The sequence below is a fragment of the Toxorhynchites rutilus genome, chromosome 3 (assembly GCF_029784135.1).
Source record: "Toxorhynchites rutilus septentrionalis strain SRP chromosome 3, ASM2978413v1, whole genome shotgun sequence".
NCBI classification, from domain to species: domain Eukaryota; kingdom Metazoa; phylum Arthropoda; class Insecta; order Diptera; family Culicidae; genus Toxorhynchites; species Toxorhynchites rutilus.
In genome coordinates, this window is record NC_073746.1 from 209,301,913 (window position 1) to 209,329,036 (window position 27,124).

The following is a 27,124-nucleotide window of genomic DNA, read 5'->3' on the forward strand; positions in this document are numbered from 1 at the left end:
ATATCTGCAACCTGTTTTCATCGATGAAAGATTGAGCGACGACCACATCGGGAATGCCGCTAGTTTCGCCCCGTTTTCTTGCCATACACTGAGTATAGTTGACATCAATACGGAGATGATTTCTAGGTCATTCTAAGGGCTCAAAATGTCGTTTAATCCGGGACAGGACGGAATCTGCTTTCCTCAAAACGCACATGTATGACTTGTTGAACCCGCTGCTCCACATATTCAAACTTGCAGTGGCCACCGGTGTTTTTCCAACCTGTTGGAAGCTATCCCATATGAAATAGACGGGATTTTAACAATTATCGCGGTATAACTTCGCTTTGTGCTTTGTGAAAACTGTTTGAGTTTGTTATTATGGGCCCACTAGATGCTCTTAGCAACCAGTACCACAAATTTGCTGTTTCATTTGTACCTAACTGGCCGTCGACTAGCCGTCGTCATTGGTGGTTGCCAATCCTCTCTTTTTGATGCTACCTCCGGGATACCACAGGGCAGCCGTCTGGGTCCGTTAATTTTTTTGATCTACTTCAATGACGTTTATCTGGTAATCGAAGGACCACGACTATCATATGCAGATGATTTGAAAATTTACCTTCGGGTCTGTTCAATTGAAGACTGTCATTTTCTTCAATGACAGCTGGATGCTTTTGTCGATTGGTGGGTTCTCAACCGAATGGATGTAAACCCCGCTAAATGTTCTGTTATCTCGTTTGCGCACACGAAACAGAACATATTGTACAAATATGTCTTGTTCGATACGGTAATTGAGCGAGTTAGCGAAGTAAAGGACCTGGGAGTCATTTTGGACACTCATCTCTCATTTAAACCGCACATCTCGTTCAGGGTCAATAAAGCGCCCAGAACTCTGGGATTCATCTTCAGGATTGCCAAAAACTTCACCGACATCTACTGCCTTAAATCTCTCTATTGCTCTCTAACTCGTTCTGTATTAGAGTACGGTTCAGCAGTTTGGACTCCTCATTATAACAACGGCGTCGAAAGAATTGAATCAGTTCAATGACGATTCGTGAGATACGCACTTCTTAGTTTGCCGTGGACAGACCCCTTCCGATTACCGCTACATCTACATCAGCCCTTACAGCCTGTTGATGAATTGACTAACAAATAAATGAACTGAATACACGTGGAAAGCACTTTGCTCTGGACGGAACGGATGGATATGCACTGTACACCGGTACATCACCAGATTTTTTGTGAACATTGAGAAATGTCGGGAATTTTCTATCAACAACACTTGAGAATTTTTTTGCCATTTTCGCTTCATACCAACGTAATACAAAGCTTAATTCCGCAAACGCGAAATCCAACTGGACTAACAACGAATGTCATTGTAGAACATATGGGACTTTTTTTTTCGAACGTTCCTCTCGAAGTTTTTCAATGATTTAAAAAATTTAACCATAACATAATGTTGGTCTACGGGAAGAGACGAATACAACAAAATAGAGACGGCTCAAATACAAACATTTGGCCTTCCATTGTTATTTATATAGGATCAAATTTGACGGGATGCTTTACCTTTCCAACTCAGACAGCCACTTGCTTGTGCAATTCATATGTTATCCAATTCATTTTGGAATGCACCTTGCAAAATAAACAGTGAAAGGTGGGATTCAACTGCCGCAACACTGAACGATACGCCGCGGCGATCTATTGGTTTTCAGATAAAGGACGACAGGTATATTTTGTGGATTGTGTAAAGTAGATTGACTCATCGTGTTGTTTTGGGGGGTCTTCGTAGCCTAATAGGTTGCGTGTCCGCTACTAAGCGAAAGATTTTGCGATTATAACTCAGGGCCCCTCAACTGACCAACTTTGTGTATTATTCTAGCTACTACGTTCAAGCAACAATCATCATGTGACGATAATCCCAGTCCTTTACTATTCACTGCCTGCGTGTGGTCTCCGTTTCACAGCACCCAAATCACACGAATGGAGAGAGTACAGCGTAGTTTCATTAGATATGCTCTGACAACTCCCTTGGACAGATCCAGACCATCTCCCCGACTACTCGAGCCGCTGCAGACTGATCGCGTTGGAATCGTTAGCTTCTAGGCGTGCCAACCTACCAAAAATATTTATGTTTGATCTGTTAAATGGAAATTTTGACTGTCCATCATTATTATATAATGTATCACTCTATGTACCATTCCGACAACTACGTGAGCGAGATTTGCTGTTTATCAATCGCCATAGGACTTCCTACGGATTCCATAACCCCTTAGAGAATTGTTTCCGTGAATTCAATAGTGCTTGTGCCGTGTTCGATTTTAACGGGTCCAAAACTGTCTTTAAAATAGGATTAAGAATTTAATATAAGGATTCAGTCTGTGGGATTATAAACAACTCGAGACGGTGATAAATAAATAAATAATAGAAGCCAATAGTCCCGCTGTGTATATAGTCCAACTGTGAACATTCGAATAATAGGAATATGCTAACGCGGAAAAAAAGCGACATGTGTTGTGTATCGATAAAATAGGAATACTCTTACGCCTGAATGGCTACTGTGTGACAGATAAAAATGTGTATCGATAAGATAGGAATACTCTTACGCCTAAAATGGCTACTGTGTAATATACAACATTAGATAAAAATGTACACGAATAAATTCGGCTCTGTTACAGCTGAATTGCTAAATGAGCCTAATAAAAATAAACAGATGGGATAAAAAAAAATCGCGTTGTTTTGATGGAAAATGTGTAGCGTTCGTAAATACCGCAGTCTACATGTTGCCTCATTGAAATCCCAGCTTAAGGCTTTTTCAATACAATTTGAATCAAAAACAATCAATATTGTTATCTCATATTTTTATTATCCTCCTTCAAATTATTAGTTTTGCTTGCTTACAGAGCATTTTCGACTCAATCAATTTGCTTCTTCGCCACGGCACTATCTCTCATTCTGCAAACAGATATTTGGGAATGTCTTGTTTGTTTTTGGTTTGGATAGAAACGTTCACTGTTTTGATTCGGTTAATACTCGCCATTACTGTTTCTTGGTATCGCAGTACTCGTATTCTTTTACGTAGGAAATGACTGGTATCAGCGTTTGCCCCTTGGGACTGTTATTCAATGAAGCGTTAGCACGATTTTTTTCTCTCAGAAGCATTCCTTACTCGAGTTTCAAAAATGGTCGAATTAAATCTCTCAATCAGTGTGTGATTTTTGTTTGCCTCGTAACCAAAAAGGTATAAATTATTGTGCTGGTTTTTGACGAGCTTCATGAAGAAAAACAAATCAAGCAACAAAAGTTTAACTAGTAAATTTCCTGATAACTGTAATTTTCGGTTTTATATGTATGACCCTTTCTATTCTACTGCTTTTTTGTTTTCTCTCAATGAAAAGGGACGTATTCATCTACTAATTAATCATTACACACAGGAGTAACAATTAATTGTTTTTTTTTCTCTGGTTCATCACTGTTAATACAAATTGTTTTCTTCTTCTCTTCATCTAAATGTCGCACACAAAAGTCTTACATATTTCCCAATGTTTGTTGCATGTTTGTTTTCGTTTTTTTCTCCTTTTTTGTTTTGAAAGCTAAGTAGCTGGTTTACTTTTCTGCATTTGTTTTCCTTTGTATTATTTAGTGTTTAGTGTTCAAAAAAGTTTCATATATAATAGTTTGAGTAATATTTTGTTTCGAAAAACAAACTGATGAAAAAACGAGCGGTTACATTTTGATTTAGCGTGTGCTTTGCTGATATAATTGTTGTCTTTACTTGAATAATAGTGGATAGTAATTGTGTCCAACTAAGCGCATTTCGTGATAAATATGCTGTTTTTTTATTTGTTCGGCTTTAACTTTCAAGAGTGTTAGCATAATCGTCCTGCACGCTTATTTATTCATTATAACTTTTATTCAACGTTATAGTTGAGACTAGATTTTGTTTTATCGGTAAGTAGAGTATTTTCCCAACACATGAAATAACATAAATGTCAAGGAAAAGAATCATGTAAAATTGTTTATTACAACTAAGTGTTACATTGTTGCTTTGTTTTTGTCTCCTAATAAAAACTATGCTGTAAATGTTTACATCATTACATTTATACGTATTGTATAAATATACTTGTTACATACTTTTACATGATATATAATCTATTATTATTCTGCCTCTTTAAATACTTTTAGTCATTATTGTTACTTTAGTATTCTAGTAATATCAAATTCATTTTTACATAGATTATATGTCTTTCCCAATCAGCAAGTAAAGTGTAGTGACTTTTTCGGACTTAAAAGTAGTGTGTGTGTGTTTTTTTTTGTTTAAATGTTGACTATTGCGTGGGCCACTTTCATTTGAAAACAGATCACCTGAAACAATAAATAGAGCGCCAAGCGTTGAATTCATATAAGCAATTCTGGTAACACTGATCGAACGAGTTTTTAGTTTTTAGCTGAAAACGGGGACGACATGACTTTTTTCTCTCGATATTTTCTCTTACATTTAATTACGCGCTCGCAGAAGTCTACAAAAATGGACGAATTTGAATTATCAGGATGCACAATTTTGCGATGTTTGCATGATTGATGTTTTTTTTCTCTTGCTTTGTTTTCGGTTCATAACTCGTTTGTTCAAAAAGATTCTACTGTTCGCTACATGTTTTCGGAAGAAGCTCTTTAATTGGTACACACACATCTCATGAGCTACGATGCTTGAGTTATACACACCTTGTGTCTACACAACGAGGACGACATCTATAGTGGTATGAGTGTGTTTTGTTCTTGTTGCATTGTTATGATACTTGTCAACTGCTGGAGTGAAACAAACTGAAAGAAGGTTTCAAATTATTGTTTCCTTTGAAGCATGTGATAGTGAGTGTCTTATTGTTTTTGTAAATATATAGTTTACTTTTTTGTTATTGTTAAGATTATATAAATATGAAATTTCAAAGCGTATAGCAGGCTTGTTACAAAAAATATATATTTTTGATAGTGTTTTCTATTACCCTTTCCGGTGTTACTGATCAAAAAAGCTATTTTACTTACAATTATTGTTTTTATTTTTTTTTGTCATGTTTTTTTTCTTCATAATAATAACTAATTAGCTACTTAGCTATCTAATTATGAGTTGGGGGATACATAGGGACCTCTGCGTAGCGTATTGAGTCGCAGAGTCAAGTGTCCCTGTTAATCCTCGTCTGCATACTATGGGGGTGTGCCTGAACGAAAAAAAAAAAAAATGGAGCCTGGCACCACTATATGCGTACAGTGAGTGTTTAGTAGAAGAGTTCTCCCAGACAATTGGTGATGCGATAATATTTTTTTGGTAACGGCGGCTTTCATTGATGAACATACTTATTCTGACTTCTTATCTTCTTCCTTAGCGTGTTCCTATAAATACTCATAATTTACAATTACAATCACACTATTCAACGGTATTTTGCTTTTAAGTTTTTTTTTGTTTATAAAAGGTCAAATCGCCGAACATAAAATACTGATTCAAAAAACTTCTTCCTATTCTTTGCCCTTCCCTTCAACACAAGGTTTCTGTTTGCTCTAGCTTTCCTTAAATATAGTTTAACTTTCATTGCAGCCTCTATAAGTAAAAACCAAACATAAATGGAGTACACTTTTTTCTCTCGAACAAATTTGCATGTATAGATGAAAACAACGCTCACAGCCGACGCTGAATCAATCTGCGAACGTTGGAATGATTTCATTCAACGCTGTGTCATGAAATTATGTGTTAGCCCTGATCTACTGGCCTCAACAAAGAAAATTTTTATCGGTTGTAAATTATTCTTTCACTTCAAAGTATTTGTATGTTGGATTTTCGTATCCATTGATCTGCATGTTGGCAACGTGCCGTTCCTCCGGAGTGATCGGTTGTCCAACGGCCTGAAATGAACAAACATTCAGTTTGAAGAAAATATCCAACGTGATGTTTAATGCGAGTGCCTACCTGATCGACCTCGACAAATCCTTGAGCATGAGGCGATCGCGAGGCCTTCCATTTGGCGACGGCAACGCCCACAAACACGGCAGCCATCAGAGCGATCCCGGCGAATGCCAGCGTGAAATACACATTCTTGCCCTCGTGTCCACTGGAACCGTAGATCTCTCGTCGAACTGAGTAGCTCTGAATGTAAATGTATCAATGGGCTTATTAGTAATGAATGTGGCAATTACAGTGGAGCTGAAAATAGAATAGTTTTTATCGCATTCATGTAGACTTATCGTTGTTTTCCTGAAGCGCTTCGCATAGAATGATGATGGGAGCTTACGTTGATCATCGGTAACGGTATTGAATTAAAGAGACTTTAAACTCAGAGAGTTCATTCGTCTCTACGTTGATCATGTTCGCGGCAAATCGCTATGTTAAGAGTGGTTCAAAACGCTTGAAAGTGGTAATATTGATATGGAACACTGACGAGGAACGTGGAAAACCACCCGAAATGTTCGAAGGCGCCACTTTACAAACTTTATTGGACAAAGACGATGACCAAAATGAAAATCAACTCACTGAATATTAAATGTTGACCAATCAACCGTTACCAGACGCTGAGGTGAGGTGTTTTGAGATATAAAAGAATCCGAATCCGTAGAATGAATGCTACATTTGCGTTTCGAGCGACTGATTTACGCTCGTCTGATCAGTAGTTACATTTAAATATTGTATCGGGTTTTTCATTAAGAACGCTAAAAAAGTTTTTTTTAAATAATACAAAAGCGGTTTTGGATATCAATGATTTTTTTATTCATGTGAAAGTACATTTGATGCAATTATGTATGGAACTTGATTTCTTTTGCATAGCCACCACGGGTACGCTTGCAGAAGTCCAGACGCTGAATCCAATTTTCGACGGTTTTCAAGCATAAATTCGGCCGATACTGCTGCAATTTCACGTTCGATATTCGTGTGAAGTTCACCAATCGTCGTTGGCTTGTTGGCATAGACCATAGACTTGACGTAAACCCACAGAAAAAAGTCTAACGGCGTCAATCTAATCTCGCACGAGTTTTTCCCCTCATAGTTCCTGCTTTCGAAGCCGTCCTGGTGACGGGATCTCCAATCAATCCTTCTCAGGCATATGTGCATGCAACAGGAATACTTCGTCTCCTGATCTTTTCAACGTTTCCAGATCTACTCCTGCAACAACCAACGTCGTTAGCAATTCGGAAAATCCAAGGCTGACGTTCTATTACCAGAACGCTCGCGGACTACGATAATAATAATCGAGGAAAATCGAGGACTTCATGACTGCCGTTACTGCTTCCCCATATGACGTTATTGTAATCACCGAAACATGGCTCGACGATGTCATTCCATCCCGGATGTTGTTTGGCGACAACTATGTCGTATATCTAGGTGACCGTACTACGCTCACTAGCGATAAAAAACATTCCGGTGGAGCTCTCATCGCAGTCAGGAAGAAGATTCCTTCATTATCCTTCGCGGTAAACGAACTTCTACTAGAACATGCGTGGGTTAGTATTTCCACAGGATATCGCAAAATTGTTGTTGGTGTCATATACATCCCCCCGTATAAATCGAGCGACGTGCAGGTTATGAAGCGTCATACTGATTATTTGGAGTCGCATCCAGGACTAACGCAGACGATATGATAATTGTTTTTGGTGACTATAACTTGCCAGTGTTAAAATAGATCAGTTCGGATAACGCATTTTGCACACTAGACGTTGCTATCTCGACAATTAGTCGATCAGGAGCAGTGCTACTCGATGATATTAAATCTTGCAATATGCGGCAAATTAATAGTATTCCTAACTGATGCGGAAACATTTTGGACCTTTTACTTGTCAGTAAAGTAATAGACGGTGCTTTTACGCTTGACAGTATGACTCATTGACTCATTGCAATCGATGAACGCCACTCGCCGTTCATGCTCACGTTAAACTGCAGCTCTCCTATGCGTTATACTAATGATGTCTTCGACCTTCAGGGGTATAACTGCGATTTCACACAAATCGACTGGTCATCTGTCCTGAACTGCCTCGATATTAATACCGCGGTCCACACATTCACCACATCTGTTCGGCTAGCAATTGCTTAATGTGTTCCGTTGAACCGGCCACCCCAGAAACCGCCGTGCTTGAACGAAGAACTACGTAGAATGAAGAGACGCAGTAAACTCGCTCATAGGACCTTCCGCAGATCTCGCTCTCTTCCATATAAAATTGTATTCCATATAGCTAGCCGTCGTTACAGGAATTTGAAGGACCAACTCTACCGCAAATACTCTAGATCAATCGAAAGAAACCTCAAACGAAATCCAAAATCATTCTGGAATTTTGTAAATTCAAAACGAAGGGAGACTGGACTTCCAATCTCCTTATCTCTGAATCTAAAAGTTGCAAACACTCGTTCTGAGAAGTATGAACTTTTAGCCGAATTCTTCCGCTGATCCTCCGTGTACTCCGGCGACCTCGTCTTCTTCCTGCAGACGATTCCTTCCATCTTGAGGGTCAGATGGATCAATACGTGGGAGCAGCCATATTTCCGACCGGCGTCACGCAGGCTGGTTGCGTCCTTGTTGTCAAACAGCTTCTTTAACGATGTCTTCCTCTGCTTCGTCATTATCGTCACCGGACGACCACTTCCGACCTTCCGCTCTACGTTCAGGGAACTCAGGATACGATATACCGTACTGACAGGTACAATATTTTCTTCCTTAAAATGTGCCACCGTGAACTTTTTTCCTTGCTGGAAATGCATTTCGTAGAACCGTACAATGCGTTCGCGGAGCACGTGCTGTTTCGACGCCATCTTTGCTTTGACTAAATTCAAACTAGCAAAACCAAACACGCCTACTGTTTCTAGGGAGCCCAAAGAGCAATTTTCTTGGAGAAAGAAAATTTTACGCTCTTTATTTGAGTTACTGAAAGGTATTGAAAAAATTCTCATTTTTTAATTAACACCCGTTATTTTTGAAGTTGCGCCAGCGAATGAAGATTCCGCAGACCCACTCCACTTCACTCCATATGACGTGAATGAGCTGGATACGTTTGAGGTCTCAACTGAAGAATTCGTAAAAGCTGTAAAGAAACTAAAATCGCCGAATTGTCCCGGCCCAGATGGAATACCTGCATGTGTTATTAAAAAATGCTCTGTCCAACTTATGAAACCACCGCTGCGCATATTGAACTTGTCCATGTCATTGGCCAAATTCCCGACTGACTGGAAATTTCTTACATGTTTCCTGTCCACAAGAAGGGAAGCAAAACGGATGTCAGATGCTACCGTTGAATCACGTCTCTTTGTGCATGTTCAAAATCACTGGAGATCATTGTTTCCAACTTTATGTTTAACAGAATAAAAGGACACATTTCTACAAATCCGCATGGTTTCTATCCCGGAAGGAGTGTAACCACTGAGTTTACCTCGATCTGTCTCAGAAATATTGGTCAGCGCAAACAAGTGGACACAATCTACACCGACTTGAAAGCAGCTTTTGATCGGGTTGACCACTCAATTCTTTTAAGTAAACTGTGTAAAATGGGCTCGTCTGAAAATTTTGTTCAATGGCTGGAGTCGTATCTCTGTAATAGAGCTCTTGCGGTCAAGGTTGGATCATGAACTTCAGATTGGTTCTGTAATCTCACAGGAGTGCCTCAAGGAAGCAATCTTGGCCTTCTGCTATTATCGCTCTACATGAATGACGCAACTTTACTTCTGGAGAACGGGTGCTATCTGATATACGCTGACGACACAAAAATTTTCGAGATCGTTGATAACCAAGATGATTGTCGCCGGCTTCAGGAGCTACTGGACAAGTTTGCATTGTAGTGCCGTGCCAACAACATGACCCTCAGCGTTCCAAAGTGCAACATCATCAGCTTCCATCGCAAGAAATTTCCCCTGCAATTCGAATACGCTATCAATGGAACACCCTTAACGCGCGTGAAGACGGTTCGCGTTCTCGGAATTACTTTGGACTCGAGCTTAACAATCAAAAACCATCATTCAGAAGTAAAGGGTGTGTCACATCAAATTGCATCACGGAAAAAACGCTGTTGAAATTGAATTTTTAGGAATTATATCTTCAGCTTTCGCTTATAATCAGATAAGAGTGTATAGATCACGTTGGCCATGCTTCACTGTCAATTTTTCGAAAATTTGGAAAAATGTCGTCGAACGAAAAAGAGCGTCGTGAATTAATCCTGTGCACTCATTTCGAGAATCCGGAGTTGTCACATCGGGACATCGGTAAGATGCTGGGAATCGTCCAATCCACGGTCAGCAGAGTACTAAAACAATACTTCGAGAACCTAACCATCGACCGGAAGGTGAAGAACGGCAAAAATGGATGCTCCGTCAGTGAAAAAGATCACAAGCGCGTAGTTAAGCAGTTTAGACGTGATCCGAGAAGTTCGGTCCGGGATGTCGCCAATAAGCTGAATTTGTCAAGTTCATTCGTCCAGCGGACCAAGCAGCGGGAGGGCCTGCGTACATACAAGGTTCAGAAGGCTCCTAACCGCGACGAAAGGCAAAACATGGTGGGGAAGACGCGAGCCCGGAAGCTGTACACCGAAATGCTGACGAAGCCGCATTGCCTGGTAATGGACGACGAAACCTACGTCAAAGCGGACTTTCGTCAGCTGCCGGGCCTGTTGTTCTTCTCCGCAGAGCACAAATTCAGCGTTCCGGAGGAGATTCGCAAGTAGAAAGTATCCAAGTTTGCCAAAAAGTACATGGTGTGGCAAGCGATCTGCTCTTGCGGAAAGCGGAGCGCCCCCTTCGTGATGACCGGCACGGTAAACGGGCAGGTTTACCTTAAGGAGTGCCTACAGAAGCGCTTACTACCACTATTGAAGCAGCACGAGGGCCCGACCATCTTCTGGCCGGATCTCGCTTCGTGCCACTATTCAAAGGACGTGTTGGAGTGCTACGAAGCCAACGGGGTCACCTTCGTGTCAAAGGAAATGAACCCGCCCAACGCGCCGGAGCTTCGCCCAATAGAGAAATATTGGGCGATTATGAAGCAGGCCCTCCGGAAGAACCCAAAAGTTGTCAAATCTGAGGCGGACTTCAAGAGAAAATGGATTTCTGTTCAAAAAAAACTACAACCTGACGTTGTACAGAACCTTATGGACGGGGTAAAGAGGAAGGTGCGAGCATACGGGCTTGGGCTCGAAGTATGAATAAAAAGAAAATGCCAAAAGTTGGTTAATAATTTTTATTTTACTGTCTAAAATTTTCAAAAGGATCGGTCTACTGGGCGAATTTCTACAGCGTTTTTTCCGTGATGCAATTTGATGTGACACACCCTTTAATTTCGAAGGCACGACGACAGCTTGGTTTTAATGGAAAGGTAACGAAAGAGTTCAAAGATCCCTACACACTGAAATTGTTGTATGTCTGGTTCGTCCCATTCTTGAGACTGGTTCGATCATCTGGAATCCGTTTCACAGTACCGTAACCGATCGCATAGAGGCCATTCAGCGTAAATTTGTGAGATTTGCGCTTCGCAACTTGCCGTGGAACGATCCGGTCAATCTGCCGCCCTACCAGGACACTCAAAAGTTATTGATATTCATCCACAATCTACGACATCAATCCCAGTAAAAAAACTGAGGAAGTTATCTGTGTAGGAAATTTAGAAAACATTATATTTCTTAAAATAACGATTTTAAAAACCACTTGATGAAAAAACTGATAAATATTCCTTTCGAATACACCAAAAAACTCGTATATAAGGCCAAAGACAACTAAAGATAGTTGCAATGAACAAGAGATACCATACTAATAATGGAATTTGGAAATTGGCCAACGCCTTCGAAATCGAGTAGAGATTTCAACCAGCGTACGATTATGAGTTTGAGTCAATTTTCTTACATTAGGACACACATCCGCCATTTTTAAAGAAATAAAAACCATTATTCTGAAAACAGATAGCAAACCTTTAAATCTCATATGGCGCTATAACTTTATCTAAAAAGATTGTTCCGAAAACTTGTTTTCGACTTTCAAAAGAAGGGAAAAGAGATCTGCATGGTGGAGTACAATTACGGATTTGTGTCACTGTATATTTAATAACGGGCTTTTCAATAGGGACGATACATAAGTAGACCGATAGGGACAGCAAACGACGCCATATTTTTCCCGCTCTCTTGACATTTCTCTTCAGTGAGGTTTGCCATTTCATAATGGAAAGATATACCGAAAATCGGAATCAATTGCCTAAACTTTCAGAGCGCTACGTCCAATTTATGGTCGTCACAATCGTCCTGCCATAAATGTGTTTGCCTAACACAGACTTCAAGACCAGTGTGGCATGTGCAATGCACATGCCAACAACCCCGCTTCTAGTGATCCCCGATTTTTGAAATTAATCGTTCATCCACTAATCGAATACTTTTCAGCAGTTTGTTATTCGATACGATTAATCGCTCCAAATAATCGATTAATCGTCACACTGAGATAAATATTTAGTTAGACTAATATTTCTCATTTGTTAGAAAGCCATCTGGAATCAAAAAAGTGTTTCCGCATTGAAATCCGCATGAAAATCAATTATTATCTTATACGCTCCCCTAAACTCGTAAACAAAGCTCATTTCGAATTGACGGCATTAAGCTCCTTTTAGGAGAGCGTCAAAGATAATGATTGATTTTCAGGATAAAACTGCAGCGGCCGTACGGTTTTTTTTTGCTCTGGGTTTGGATCGATTAATCGACGTAAATTATTCGTTCGCTTCGATTATTGTTTGTGCAGTATTCGTTCGATTAATAATCGGTTTCTGTAGAAAGCATTCGATGAATCCATTAATCGAACGATTATCGGGGATCACTACCCGCTTCTGTTACAATATTCTAGCAGCTTAAAATAGCTGAGAATTTATCTTAACCTCGTCAGCCAGCGACCGGTTGCAAGGGCAAGTCACAAATGATCGCTGCACCGCGCCAAAATCTTAAGCCTGGTTTAGACTTCTCGTGAACGTGAACTTGAACAGGTGGTGGAATAGTACGATCATTTCACGGTGAACTACATTGCGAACAAACAACTCAAAAAATCGTGGGGAATAGAATGTTTTTGTTCAAGTTCACGTTCATATTAAAGGTTCGGCAGTGAACGTGAAGTAAATAAACATCGAGCTTCAATAAAATAATTCGGATAAAATATACAGTTGTTCACGAATCAGCCAGAAGCAACGAAGTTTTTCAACACGTGCAGAGATCCGATTTAATGAAATTGCACCCATATCAAAATTTTCATTGAAATCTCGAGAATTGCTAAATAATGCTAAATAATAAAAAATGTTTCCTGATTTTTTTTTAAAAGAACCCGACTTAAAATGAATTGGCAACAATTTTTGTGTGTCTCACTTTTTGCATGCTATGATTTTCTTGTGTCTAAAATATGACTAAAATAAAATATGAAGGGCTCAAAATAAAAGGGATGTAAGTGATATCATCGATTTTTCTACATCGACAATCTCTTTTTATCTCTTTTTTTTAACTGCAAACACATTCCCAACTGTATTTGACAATGTGGAAGATAGGTCGGAATCATCATCTATCGGATTCTATGGAAAACTCAAATTGGAACGTTTTTGAAGTTGAGCTATTGACTAAAGAAAAAGTTGATGAAGAGAAATCGATGAAGTCACTTACACCCCTCCTCTTCTGAGCCCCTCATATACAGTCCTAAGTTAATGAACTGATCATTCCTCTCTTGAAGACCTACGGTCAGTTTATGACAATCAAGTTCCACTTACCGGCTCGCCATGACCAATGTCGTGAGCAAGGACGTGTTGCATTTTGGGTTCCGCTTCCTGGTGAGCAACTGCGGCAGCTACTTCCTCAACGGCACGCTGCACCGCCTCGTCATCCACAGTCGGCAAAGCTGTTGATTGCGGTCTGTTACAGAAGAAAAGATTATCATCTCAACGCAAAAACTGTGCGTAATATTATGACACTAACGTTATGGTTACTTCCTCTGTGTAATCACGAGTAGCTTCTGTGTCTTTTTGAGTCTCCAGCTCGAGTTGCTTCTGAGTTTGCGGCTGTTCCGTAACTGGTGGTTGGGTTTGGGTTTGTAGTGGCTGTTGCTGCTGCGGCTTCTGTAATTGTTGCTGTTGTTGCTGCTGCTGTGGCTGTTGTTGTTGCTGTTGGGGCTGCTGTTGCTTTGGTTGCGCTGGTGTTGATGTCGGTTGTTGTAGATGCTGCTGTTGTTTGTAGGCAGCTTCCATTTTCTTCGCCTCCAAGCGTAGTTTTTCCTCACGAATCTTCTCACGTTCTTGAGCTCGTTGTTCTTTTCGCTGTTTTTCGGCCAATCGTTGACGTTCTTTTTCACTCACCTTCCGTTCGATCTCCATGCGATATTTGTCTAAAATGATCGCTTCGGCCTCTTCAGTCATCGCTAGCATTGACCCTGGAGTTTCGTCCTTCGATCGTAGAGCTTGAATGTAATCATCCATCAGTTGGGACAGCTTGGCGGAAAGTTCTGGATAACGTTTCAGCATAGCCATTGACTGATTGACTGCACGATCGATATCAACGAGTCGTTCCAATGTTCGGGGTCGTTCAGAAGCCGCCGCTTCGAGGCCACCAGTTCCACCGGATCCCAGAAGATGGCGATAGTGTGACAAAGCATGGGCACGATCCTTGTGCAGCGCACGGAGTAGTTTTTGCAGACATTTCTCAACACGATGAGCCTGTAACGATTGTTATGAGATAATTGCAGTTGGATGTTGTGATCGAAATACATACATTTGGTGGTTGCTCTGTTAGTGCTTGGGTATAACAGGTCATCGCTTCACGTTTGCGTTGATTGATGTGGGCGAGCACACGTTGCTGATGCATTGCCGCCAGTTGATGTTTCTCCGAATTGCCTTCCTCTTCGAGTGCCTGCACAGAAGTCTAGAATGTTACAAATACATTCGATCGTTTAATACAAGTGTCGAAACTCATGTCAATGTTTTCAAACTACTATTGCACATTCCATTCGCTACCATTGTGTGAAACTAGTGCACCAAACCAACTACTCGAACCTCTCAACTACTTCAGATTCAGAAAATCTATGACATGATTTTGCTCTGAATAAGAAATCCACGAATTACCTGGAACCGGGCAGTCATACGCTGTTTGAACGTTTGCGCCGATTTCGGATCAGCAAGACGCATATCCTGGTATTTCTCTTCCAAATCCGACCAGTCCTTCATCACCCGGGTGACCTTCTCGCGGTGGCTTTCCTCCAGCCGTTGTTGCGCCTCCTGGAAATCAGTGTGCAAATTCTACGAACAGTATATACTACATCGAACTTATCCTACAAACCTTGAAACTTTGGTGCTCGTATCGTGGATCAAAGTGTGTGAAATAGGGATCGGGTGTTGGGATAGCGGTGATTGGTGTGGTCGGAATTTCGGTCTGTTTTTCCGTTGTGCTAGAAGCGGTTGTCGTGTAGATGTCATCTTTCATATCTTTTGGCAGCAGTGACTGTGGCGAGCTGAAGCTGTCCCATACCGCAGAGCCAGTGTCCGGTTCCTTATCGGCGTCGAAATCTTCCTCGGAATCGTACTCATCGTCATCGCTCTCAATCGGTTCGTCTCCCAGCATATCCTCGTCCTCGTCGTCATCGAAATCGTCCTCATCATCATCATCCTCAGAGTTATCGGGCTCGGTATCATCCAACGCCGGAAGTACTTCGGTCTCTTGTGGCAGCACTGGTAGGTCTGTTTTCTTCACTTTCATCGGCACTATAAAAGCAGAAAAATACGAAAATGAATAGAATGTGGTCGATGTTAAACACAGAAATTACGATCATAAATCAGTTCCCCCCCCCCTTCCCCGTCGTTCAAGTTCATCTTGTTTCATCAATCTTTTGCTAAATAAACTTTCTCGGATCGTCGCGGTTCGAGAATGTATGGGTATACAAAAAAAAAAACGCAATGCGCCCCACCAAGATGGAGCTGATACGATTTTTTTTCGCGCAAAATGTTTCAATAAGCCACAAACTCAATAATGCCCTCAATATAAAATACCAAGAACATTAATCAGTCCCGAGTCGCCGAGTCCTTTCTTCGCGGAAGGGACGATCCTTTGTGGAAGCTGAACGAAATGGAAAGCGGTCGTAATTGATTTGAACTGTACATTTCAATCGGCACGCACGATAGTTTGTCTTCCCAACGGGGGGAAATGGGAAGAAACTTCTTCTATAAAGTCGAATGTTTAATTTGTGCTTTCTGCTTAACCGTGCCGATCCAACTTTTTGGAACTTTTCTTGTTTCTTATCCGGTACCATTACAAAGTGACCCTCCCTGAATTGACTGAGTGGAAAACCCGTACAGCCAATAGCATTTCATCCGTGGAAAATATTCAGCGAGAAATCGTTTTGGGCAAACACATTGAGTGGGTGGTAACGCAGAGCGGGGGGACCCATTTGTTATTATCACAATCTATATTTTCGGAAGCTGCAGAGCGCACTTCCTCGCGAAGGCTCTTTGATAAGTTTTTACGAGCGACCGCGTTTGCCCCTCGCGGGTATTATAATAGAGGAATTGGCGAGGGCGTGGCGGATGTGTATTGTGTTTGTGTGTTTGAATGTATGTGCGTGTGTGTCAAGTAACGACGACAAGCTGTTTTACTATCGTGAATCTTTATGTGACAATTCTACGAACCGACAAAAACACTTATACACAGCGGGTTAAATGACATCGGTCTAACTTTCGTGATTGTATTATTGATGGATTAAGATTTCATAGGCAAACTCATTACTTGACTAATCGTTGATCAGGTTGATTATTGTCATCAAAGCACACTTAAACTGTGGAAAGGTAAAGAGCGAACAGATTGATGGTTCATTTTCACACAAATTTCATTGAAGCAATACTTTGTTCTTTGCTAACCGCACGGCGTTGTAAGCCCAATTGTTACGCAACGTTTACTACTTTTCCATCTCTGGTTTAGAAATCACTGCTGTTCCGTATGTATTCCATCATAGACATCAATAACAGTTTTAATTTTCAAGGATCTCACCAAGTCGAATTAGAATTTCCAGAGAGTGAAGTAATCAAAACACCATTCACCAAAAACTGTGTTCACTTTTGAACCAAATTTTCATCTTAGAATCATCGCTAGATTGAAATAAAATCGAACCGTTCTTGGAGCGGACAGTGACTTGCGATAGAAAAGGGATCTTTAACGGTAACGAAAAGCGGGAACGGTCGTAATAATGTGAGATGGTGAGTCGGTCGGCCAAGCCAGAACCGACAATCATGAAGGTTTTGCTGTTGGATTGGAAGGGAATAGTCTAAGATGAACTGCTCCCTATGGTCAAAATCCTACTACCCTACGATGTCCAGTTTTCCACACATTCCAGTCTATCACGATACGTCGAGAAGGCCGTCCGTGGATCGGGCAGGGAGGGAGGCATTCGCGATTAGGATTCAAAACATAAATACGGCGAACCTCGAGTTTCCTCGACTAATAAGGTTTTTTGTCGACCTCTTGTTTCGCCAGTTAGCAGGAGCCAACTCAGTTCTGTCCTAATCTCTCGGTTCTCGGACAAGTGCTCGACCAATATAGTTGTATATTCGTTTTACTTCCGAAGAATATTACAAACAATAGTCCTCAGTAACTTTTGTTCTTTTTATCAATAGCGGAATCTTTCTTTCGAGTAAGAGTTAAAGAGAATAATGACCATCAGTATAAGAAAAAAGCAGTGAAATTGGTTTTCGATCCCAGCAGTAAAGTGCCGTCGCATCTGGAAGGGCTTAAATTCACAATCGTGAATCTTAAACTAGCAGCAGCCGACATAAGGAAAAAATGGCGGACAGTTTCATGTAAAACTCGCCAAGGAATCGATGACAAATTTTGGGTGTATCTCTCCAAAACATCTCCAGATGTCAAGGAAGCAGATGTCCAACAACTAGTTAAGGAGCGCTTATCGACGGATGATGTTATTGCTAAGCCGCTAGTTCCAAAGGGTCGGCCATTGTCAATTTTGACCTTTGTCTCTTTCAAGATAGGCGTCAGTCAAGATCTGAAAGCCAAAGCTATGGACCTTTCTACGTGGCCCAGAGAAATCGAGTTCAGGGAATTCCTAGAGTATGGTACAAATGTACAACATTTTTGGAAACCCCCGCAAGTCATCGACACGAGAACATTAGCAACGAACCAATCACAGCAACTCCCCATCCAGGGAGGGAGTCAGTAAACCACATCCCCCAACCAAGTTCTTCAACGCCTGATCTTGAACAACGTTGTCATCCAATACCTTCATCTAACGCAAATAATGCACAGCTGACTGTCTACTATCAGAATGTTCGCGGATTAAGGGCTAAGACCAATGACATGCTTCTATCACTTCTCGCCTGTGACATTGATGCAGTGGTCCTTACAAAAACGTGGCTTCATTCTGGAATATCAAGTGCTGAATTATCAAGTAACTACGTAGTGTATCGCTGTGATCGTAATTCACTCAGCAGTCACTTGTCCCGTGGCGGTGGTGTCTTGATTGCAGTGAAATTTGAGCTTAACTGTAGTTCGGTGCATCTAGTAGACTGTGAGAGTTTGGAGCAAACAGCCGTGCGCATCATCCTACCCCGGTTCTCATTGTTCATCTGTAGCATCTACATCCGCCCGAACAGTCATGTGGATACCTACGCCCGTCACGTTGAATCCATCCATCAAATTCAACAAATGGCCAACCCTGATGATGTGATCGTAATCCTCGGTGACTATAATCTCCCGAATTTAGTGTGGACCTTCGACGATGATTTCAATTCATTTTTACCTCTTAACGCATCTACGGAGCAGGAACTAGCATTAGTAGAACCAACACTGTCGTCTGGGTTACATCAAATTAACGACCTACTGAACGCCAACGGTAAGCTTCTTGACTTGACATTTGTTAACAACCCTGACCGTGTAAGTCTTGTCGACTACCCATCGGCGCTCCTCAAAGTGGACGATCACCATAAGCCGCTGGCTTTAATTGTTAACTTTTGTTCCCGAATGGAAGATGACTCTTCTTCTCGCTCTGAGCTTGATTTTTCTCGCTGTGACTATCATACTGTAAATAACAAAATTGCTTCTCTGGATTGGGACCGCATACTTGACCATACATCAGTTGGCAATCCCGTATCTACATTCTATGAACAATTGAACGAAATTATTAGAGAAACAGTTCCGTTGAAGGCCCAGCGTTCTAGGAATTTCAATCAACCCTGGTGGACTCCACAGCTTCGAAATCTCCGCAATAGGCTGCGAAAAACGAGAAAACGATTTCTTCACGACAAAACTCCAATACGCAGAAGAGAACTACACGAGGCCGAAGAAAAATACAAGAACTTGCAGCTTGAAAGCTTCCGCAAGTACATAAATGCTCTTCAAAGCACATTCAAGCAAAATCCATCTTCTTTCTGGAGCTTCGTACGGAACCGGAAGAACTTGACGCGGATACCGGACAAAATCGTTTATCAATCCAGCAACTCCGACTCACCACTTTCTTCTGCCAATCTCTTTGCCGAATTTTTCCAAAACATGTATGAAAGCAATTCATCTCAACCAACCCGCCAGTATATTGGCAGTCTGATATCTTACAATCTCCGTTTCCCAGTACTTGCGTTGACTGAAGATGTGGTGCATAAAGCATTCAGTTCAGTAGATGCAACAAAAGGACCCGGTCCGGATCTTATTCCCCCGGTCTTCATCAAGAGCTGTGCAGCGATGCTCGCCAGACCAGTTTCTATGGTGTACAACCAATCTCTGCGCGAGGGTATTTTTCCCGAGGCTTGGAAGCTTGCATCGATAACTCCAGTCCACAAGAAAGGCAGCTTTCACGATGTTGAAAACTATCGCCCGATATCGATTTTAAACTGCCTAGCAAAAGTGCTCGAGAGTCTAGTTCATGGTGCACTATGTCCGATTGTACAGCCTGTGAATTCAGAGTTCCAACACGGCTTCGTTAAAAAACGCGCAACCACCACGAACCTTATGGCATACACTCACATGCTAATCAACAAAATCGAGAAGCGGCAACAAGTAGATGCTGTTTACGTCGATTTCTCCAAAGCTTTCGACAAAGTACCCCACGACCTCGCTATTCTGAAAATGGATCGACTTGGTTTACCATCCTGGATCATAAACCTGCTAACCTCATACTTATCATCCCGCAAAGCTTTTGTCAAGGTCCACGGTACTAAATCCAACGAATTTACGATTCCATCTGGTGTGCCACAAGGAAGCATTCTTGGTCCTCTGATTTTTGTATTATTCGTTAACGATCTGTGCGGAAGGTTATGTTCGGAGAAAATTTTATATGCGGATGATTTGAAAATTTACCGAGTAATACAATCAAATTTAGACTGCTGCATACTGCAAGCTGACATTGAGCGATTAACGGTTTGGTGCCAGGAAAATGGAATGCATGTAAACGCTGAAAAATGCAAGGCCATCACATTTACGCGCTCTCGCTCCCCTATTGTACACGGATACATGTTGCATCTCTCGCCACTGCAGAGAGTCAATCGAATCAAAGATCTGGGAGTATTTCTTGACAGCAAGCTGCGTTTCCATGAGCACGTCTCGGTCACAATTTCAAGAGCAAATGCGATGGTTGGATTTTTGAGACGCAACACAGCTCATTTCGATGACGTCTACGCTCTGAAGTCGTTGTACTGTGCATTTGTTCGCAGCGTCTTGGAATACGCATACATATCCAGCGCATCGAACTGTGCACTTATTGGAATGCAAACCCTGGAAAGCCGACGATTGGTGCTACAGAGAATTTTTATTATCGATGTATTGACAGACAAAATTGACTGCAGCTATTTACTTCGAAACGTTAGCCTACACGCACCATCCCGACAGCTACGCCACCATCGAGTCCTGGCGATGCCTAATCACCGTACCATATATGGGCAAAATAATCCATTAGACGCTTGCTGCCGCGTCTTTAACGAGGTATCTGAACTGTTCGATTTTAATATTAGTAAGTTAATCTATAAGAATAGAATTAAGTCCCTATAAGCAGTCTGTACAACCATTAGGTCGAAGACGTTTGACATTAAATAAATAAATTGAGAAAGATAGAAGTTGGGTGTCAAAGAACAAATTTTAGAGCGGTTAGAGAGCTTCAATTTAATTTATAGAAATACACTAGTTTAATATGAATTTTTAGGATAAAATTAAAAATAACACATTAAAATCATTAACTTTTAAGTGTTTTACTTCCAAAATGTTATTAAAATCCACTAATTTAGTTGTTCCACTAATATATCCTATACTAAATTTTCTCGTATTTCAAATGAAAGTATTAGAATCGTCTTCCGTAGCGTACTTTTTAATGTAGAGCCAGTTTGAGGTAACAGAGTCCGAAACAAAAAAAAAGTTCTATAACTCTGTCATTGTTGAAATTCGAACATATGCGTAGAAGGATTTTTTCATCAAATATGATCGTCTATCACCTTCTGAGAGAATCTGGATAAATTTATTTTTTATGTGAGAAAAGTGTTTTCTGACTTCAAGGGGATGAATCAAAAATTAAATTCCTCTTTTATATTCAAAAGACAAATAACACAAAAAAAAACAATACAAAATTATTGTTTTGACTCGGTTATATACAGGATTCGATTATATACATTGAAAAAAAATCAGAAACTGTATATAATAGAGTCCGTCCTGTACTTAGAATCTCTGTTTAAAAAATCTCGTCAATTATTTGAATTCATAAAATCAAACTCAGCTTAAGGTGAAGGTGGAAGCTAGCAACAAATGGCTGCCACAATGGCGCTCTTTCTTTCTATCCTGAAATATGTTGATTCGAGAGAAGAAAACAGAATTATGTGTGGACATTATTTTATTCATTAACAAGATGAGTAATACACTCTGTCCAACTTCTATAAGACCAGGTGATGATCTTGCTGCTTTGTGCCATTACAAATAAACAATGCTTCAACTTATATTCTAGCGTGTACACTGCATGATTTTCATATGTGTGTGTGTGCAGGCGCTGAGCGTAAACCAATGGTTTTTGTATTTTCCAAGTGCCAAGTTTCTATAAGACCAGTTATATTTTTCCGTTGTTTTAGTTGTTTTGATCAACAAATCTGGAAAATGCCGAAGGGAAGAGAAAACTCACGAAGAGAAAAGAAAGACAAATCGATGCATTTCACCAAGAAAATGTTGGTATCAGAGAAATTGCTCGTCGGATTGGACGATCCCAGCAAGTAGTGCTCTAATATTTGATGAATCCTCAAGGATACGGTAAGAAGGAGAGAGCTCCACGTAAATCGAAACTCTTTGACCGGGACAAGCGAGAAATAGCTAGAACAGCTTCGAATACCTTAAAATCGCTTATGCAAATAAAGGAATGTTTCAATTTAAATGTTACTCTGGTGACAATTTGTCAAGTTTTGGTTAAAAATCCTCACATAAAGAGGATTTAAAAGGTTGAAGCTCCTCATCTTACACCATATCACATCGGAAGACATCTGGGTTTTGTCAAAGCTCACATGAACCGACAGTGGGACATGGTATGTTGTGACAAAGAAAGTTTCCAAAAGTAAATATTCTGCTATATGGCATAACGGACAGTTCTTCAATGTATAGGTTATTTTCACTGACGAAAAATAGTTCAATTAGGATTGACTTGATGATTTTAACGGGTACTGGTGTGATTTACGGAAGAAAGAACAGTATTTTTCAACCAGGAATTTTGGTGGAGGCTCGTGCATGGTTTGGGCGGAATTTTGTGCAACCGGAAAGCTCAAGACAGCCTTCATATCATTCAAGGATTACATATATGTTCTGGTATCCTCTCTCTTACCGTTTTTGCGTGGATATCGTCACAAAAAATTTACATTCCACCCAAACAATTCTACTATTCATACAAGCAAGGAAACTAAGCAATGGATTAAGGACCAAAAACTTATTTTTTTGAACTGGTCGACTCACTCTTCAGAATTGAATCCTGTTGAAAATCTTAGAGGATCCTTGTACGCAGAACCTACACTTAGGGAAAACGGTACACCACGATTGAAGAGCTCAAGGTCGCAATTTCGGAAACATGGAAAAATATCGAGAAATTCGTTCAGCAGCATTTGGTAAATAGTATTCCAACACGAATTTTCCGGGTTATTAGCCGAAATGGTAAGGTTTTCATTTTTTGACATGTAAATCTGCCGATCGTTTTGAATTTTTTATTGATAATCCTTATGAATTTTTATTCGAGTGGAAGTTCATTAATTGATTTATTGATAACAAATGACACTGATTTCGTACTAGATTTCAAGTTGCTGCTCCTGGTTTCTCTCAACACGATATTATTTTCTCATCCTTCAACATAATTCGTAGTGATGAGGGTCATCAGAAGTTTTTAAGAGATTATAATCGCATTGATTATTCTTTGTTACAAACCACGCTGACAAATTTTGATTGGTCCCGATTATATAGTATTACTGATTCCGGCTTAGCTCTTAACTTTTTTAATACAAATATGGTAAGTTTCTTTGAATGTTTTGTCCCTCTACGATCAGTGAAGATCAACTCAAGCGCAAAGTGGTTTAATAATAATATATTGAACGCCATGATTGAGAGAGATGTTGCGTCATTTGATAAACATGGCTAAACATAACTACTTAAGTACTTTCATGGAATCTGCTAACTCTAGCAAAGAGATGTGGAAAAAAGTAAAGCATTTCAGTGTTTTTTAATTTGATTATATCAAGTGGTAAATTTCCCGGGCGTGGAAGATCTCAAAAGTAATTCCAATTAGGAAAAAAGCAACAGGCACAAATTTGAATAATCTTCGTCCCATTAGCATCCTTTGCTCTTTATCTAAGGCTTTCGAAAAGATCCTTAAAACCAGGTTCAAGAGTATATAAATCGATTTGACCTGCTCAGTCCCTACCAATCAGGTTTCCGATCAGGGCACAGTACAAATTCTTCATTGCTTAAAGTTCACGATGATATACACAAATTTATTGATAGAAGGGGAGTTGCTTTCTTACTAATTATTGACTTTGCCAAAGCGTTTGACAGGATTTCTCACGTCAAACCACTGAAAAAATTATCCCACCAGTTCGGATTCTCTCGTAAGGCTGTACATTTGATTAATTCTTATTTATGTGCTCGTTCTCAGGTGGTTGATATAGATGGTAAACTCTCTGCACCCATCAGTATATTATCAGGTGTACCTCAAGGATCAGTGTTGGGTCCAATTTTATTTTCTCTATTCATCAATGACCTTCCCTCAGTGCTACAAACCTGCAAGATTCACATCGACAAAATGATTTGTTCAATCAACAATGATTTGAGAAATGTTTCGCTATGGTCATTGAGGAATCTTCTTCCAATAAATTCATCCAAAACGAAAGCCATGTTCATTTCCAGACGGCATTTACGTATTGAATTACCAAGCCTAGTAATTAATAATGATATTATTGAATATGTTAATAAAGTTTCTAATCTCGGTATAATTTTTCAGCGTGATTTAGAGTGGGATTCCCAAGTCAACTCCCAATGCACGAAAATCTATGCCGGACTGAGGCATTTGAGGCTTACGGCTTGTATGTTATCCATTTCAACAAAAGTGAAGCTTTTTAGTTCACTTTTGAGGCCACACTTTTTTTACGGACTAGAGTTAATTTTGAATGCCTCTGCTAGTGCTCTAAATCGCTTAAGAGTTGCCTTGAATCATTGCGTGCGTTGGGTTTTTAACTTATCAATATATGACAGTGTAAGTCACTTACAACAACAGCTTCTGGGCTGTTCATTTTTTGATTTTATTAAAGTTAGAAGTTGTGTTACTTTATTCTAAACTAGCTGACCCGGCAAACTTCGTCCCGCCCAAAATTTGTTTTTTGTTGTCAATACCTTCAAACATTCACGTTTTCTTACTACGAGCAAGTTTATGGGTCCAATCGCAGAACTGTTCATTGATTGATCTTCTATTAGATCCCGTTGAATTTACCTTTTACTATGAAATTCCTAGTATTTCTAACAAAACTCATCATTATAATATCAGATTATTTTCAGAGAATTATCGTTCAAGGTTTTTCAATCACTTGTAAATAACATGTTTTTCCGTTACAGAGAATAAATGGTTTATACAGGAAATATGATAGAATAAAGACAGCCCTAAATCGGACATTTCCTTCCTCGAGTTCTGCTCTTATCAATACATCCGGCGATCCTTTTCTGGTATAGATAGAAGAAGATATAGGAGTGCGTTTCATCACATTAAATTCCATTTCCAGTTTTAAATAAAAATCAATTTTGCTAGCGCAAACATCAAATGGACTAACAGTACTTGTCACTATGTGATTGTAGAACATATGGGAATTAAATTTTCTGAATTTTCCCTTTTTCCTTCAAAGTTTTCCGAAAATTTTCAATTGTCATGTTTGGAATATTTTTGGTTGAAATATGTGTAATATTTTTATGGGACCCCCTCTCCATTCCAGAGGAGGGAGGAGAGTCATACCATTATAGAAACATTTATCATACCCAAAAACCTCGAGTTATGCAGAAGTTTGTGTTTCGTTTGTCTGGCATCCCCCCTTAGAGAACGGGGGAGGAGTGTATTAACCATAGAAACGTTTCGTGCCCCGTAAAACCTTCACATGTCAAATTTGGCTCCATTTGCTTCATTGGTTTTCGAGTTATGCAGAAATTTGTGTTTCATTTGTATAACAGCCTACCCTTAGAGAGCGGAAGGAGTACCATAGAACCATAGAAATATATATTACATCTTAAAACCTCCACATGCCAAATTTGGTTTCGTTTGCTTGATTAATTCTCGAGTAATTTAGAAATTTGTGTTTCATTTGTATGGCAGTCCCCCCTTAGAAAGGGGGGTGGAGTGTCTTACCACCATAGAAACATTTATTGCACCCTATAACCTCCAAATGCCTAATTTGGTTTCATTTGATTGATTAATTCTCGAGTAATGCAGAAATTTGTGTTTCATTTGTATGGCAGCCCTCTCTTAGAGAGGGTGGTGGAGTGTCTAACCACCATAGAAACATTTATTGTACCCTGAAATCTCCAGATGCCTAATTTGGTTGCATTTGCTTGATTAATTCTCGAGTGATGTAAAATTTTGTGTTTCATTTGTATGGTAGCCCCCCTTAGAGAGGGGGGTGGAGTGTCTAACCACCATAGAAACATTTATTGCACCCTAAAAGCTTCAGATACCTAATTTGGTTTCATTTGCTTGATTAATTCTTGAGTAATGTAGAAAATTGTGTTTCATTTGTATGACAGCGCCACCTTAGAGAGGGAGATGGAATATCTTACCACCATAGAAACATTTATTGCACCCTAAAACCTCCAAATGCCTAATTTGGTTTCATTTGATTGATTAATTCTCGAGTAATGCAGAAATTTGTGTTTCATTTGTATGGTAGACCCCCCCGCCCCCTTAGAGAGGGGGGTGGAGTGTCTAACCACCATAGAAACATTTATTGCACCCTAAAAGCTCCAGATACCTAATTTGGTTTCATTTGCTTGATTAAATCTTGAGTAATGTAGAAATATGTGTTTCATTTGTATGGCAGCCCCCTCTTAGAGAGGTGGGGTGGAGTATCTTACCACCATAGAAACATTTATTGCACCCTAAAACCTCCAAATGCCTAATTTGGTTTCATTTGATTGATTAATTCTCGAGTAATGCAGAAATTTGTATTTCATTTGTATGGCGGCCCCCCCCCTTAGCGAGGGGGGTGGAGTGTCTAACCACCTTAGAAACATTTATTGCACACTAAAACCTCCACATGCCTAATTTCGTTCCATTTGCGTGATTGTTTCTCGAGTAATGTAGAAATTTGTGTTTCATTTGCATGGCAGCCCCCCTTTAGAGAGGGGAGAGGGGTCTCAAACTATCATAAAAATCTTCCCCGGCCCCAAAAACCCCTACATACCAATTTTAATATATATATATATATATATATATATATATATATATATATATATATATATATATATATATATATATATATATATATATATATATATATATATTCCATCAAGGTCCAAACTACCTCTCTGAAAAGTTGCAACCATTCAGAAGCCCTCGAGTTAGACACTACATCGTACCGCAACATAACTCCTCTCACTACAGTAGTACCTTCTTCGTTCGTGCAATTACTTTGTGGAATCAACTTCCATCCAACATTAAAACTATACA

General features: G+C 40.0%; 1 protein-coding gene across 9 annotated transcripts in view; it reads right to left on the reverse strand.

The window, feature by feature from the left end:
* Nucleotides 1-2,820: 2,820 nt before the first annotated feature.
* The window catches only part of LOC129775136 (amyloid-beta-like protein), a 181,248-nt gene continuing 156,944 nt past the window's right edge, over nt 2,821-27,124 (reverse strand). For 6 of the 9 annotated variants that reach the window (XM_055779455.1, XM_055779460.1, XM_055779454.1 and 3 more), the window contains exons 6-12: nt 15,268-15,689; nt 15,054-15,227; nt 14,704-14,853; nt 13,915-14,648; nt 13,710-13,851; nt 5,933-6,109; nt 2,821-5,868 (exon numbers count right to left, since the gene is read on the reverse strand). In XM_055779455.1, coding sequence (XP_055635430.1) covers nt 5,767-5,868; nt 5,933-6,109; nt 13,710-13,851; nt 13,915-14,648; nt 14,704-14,853; nt 15,054-15,227; nt 15,268-15,689 — 1,901 coding nt within the window. In that variant the 3' untranslated portion in view covers nt 2,821-5,766. The remainder of the gene's footprint in view (nt 5,869-5,932; nt 6,110-13,709; nt 13,852-13,914; nt 14,649-14,703; nt 14,854-15,053; nt 15,228-15,267; nt 15,690-27,124) is intronic. The other 3 variants (XM_055779463.1, XM_055779462.1, XM_055779461.1) reach the window with 2 other exon arrangements.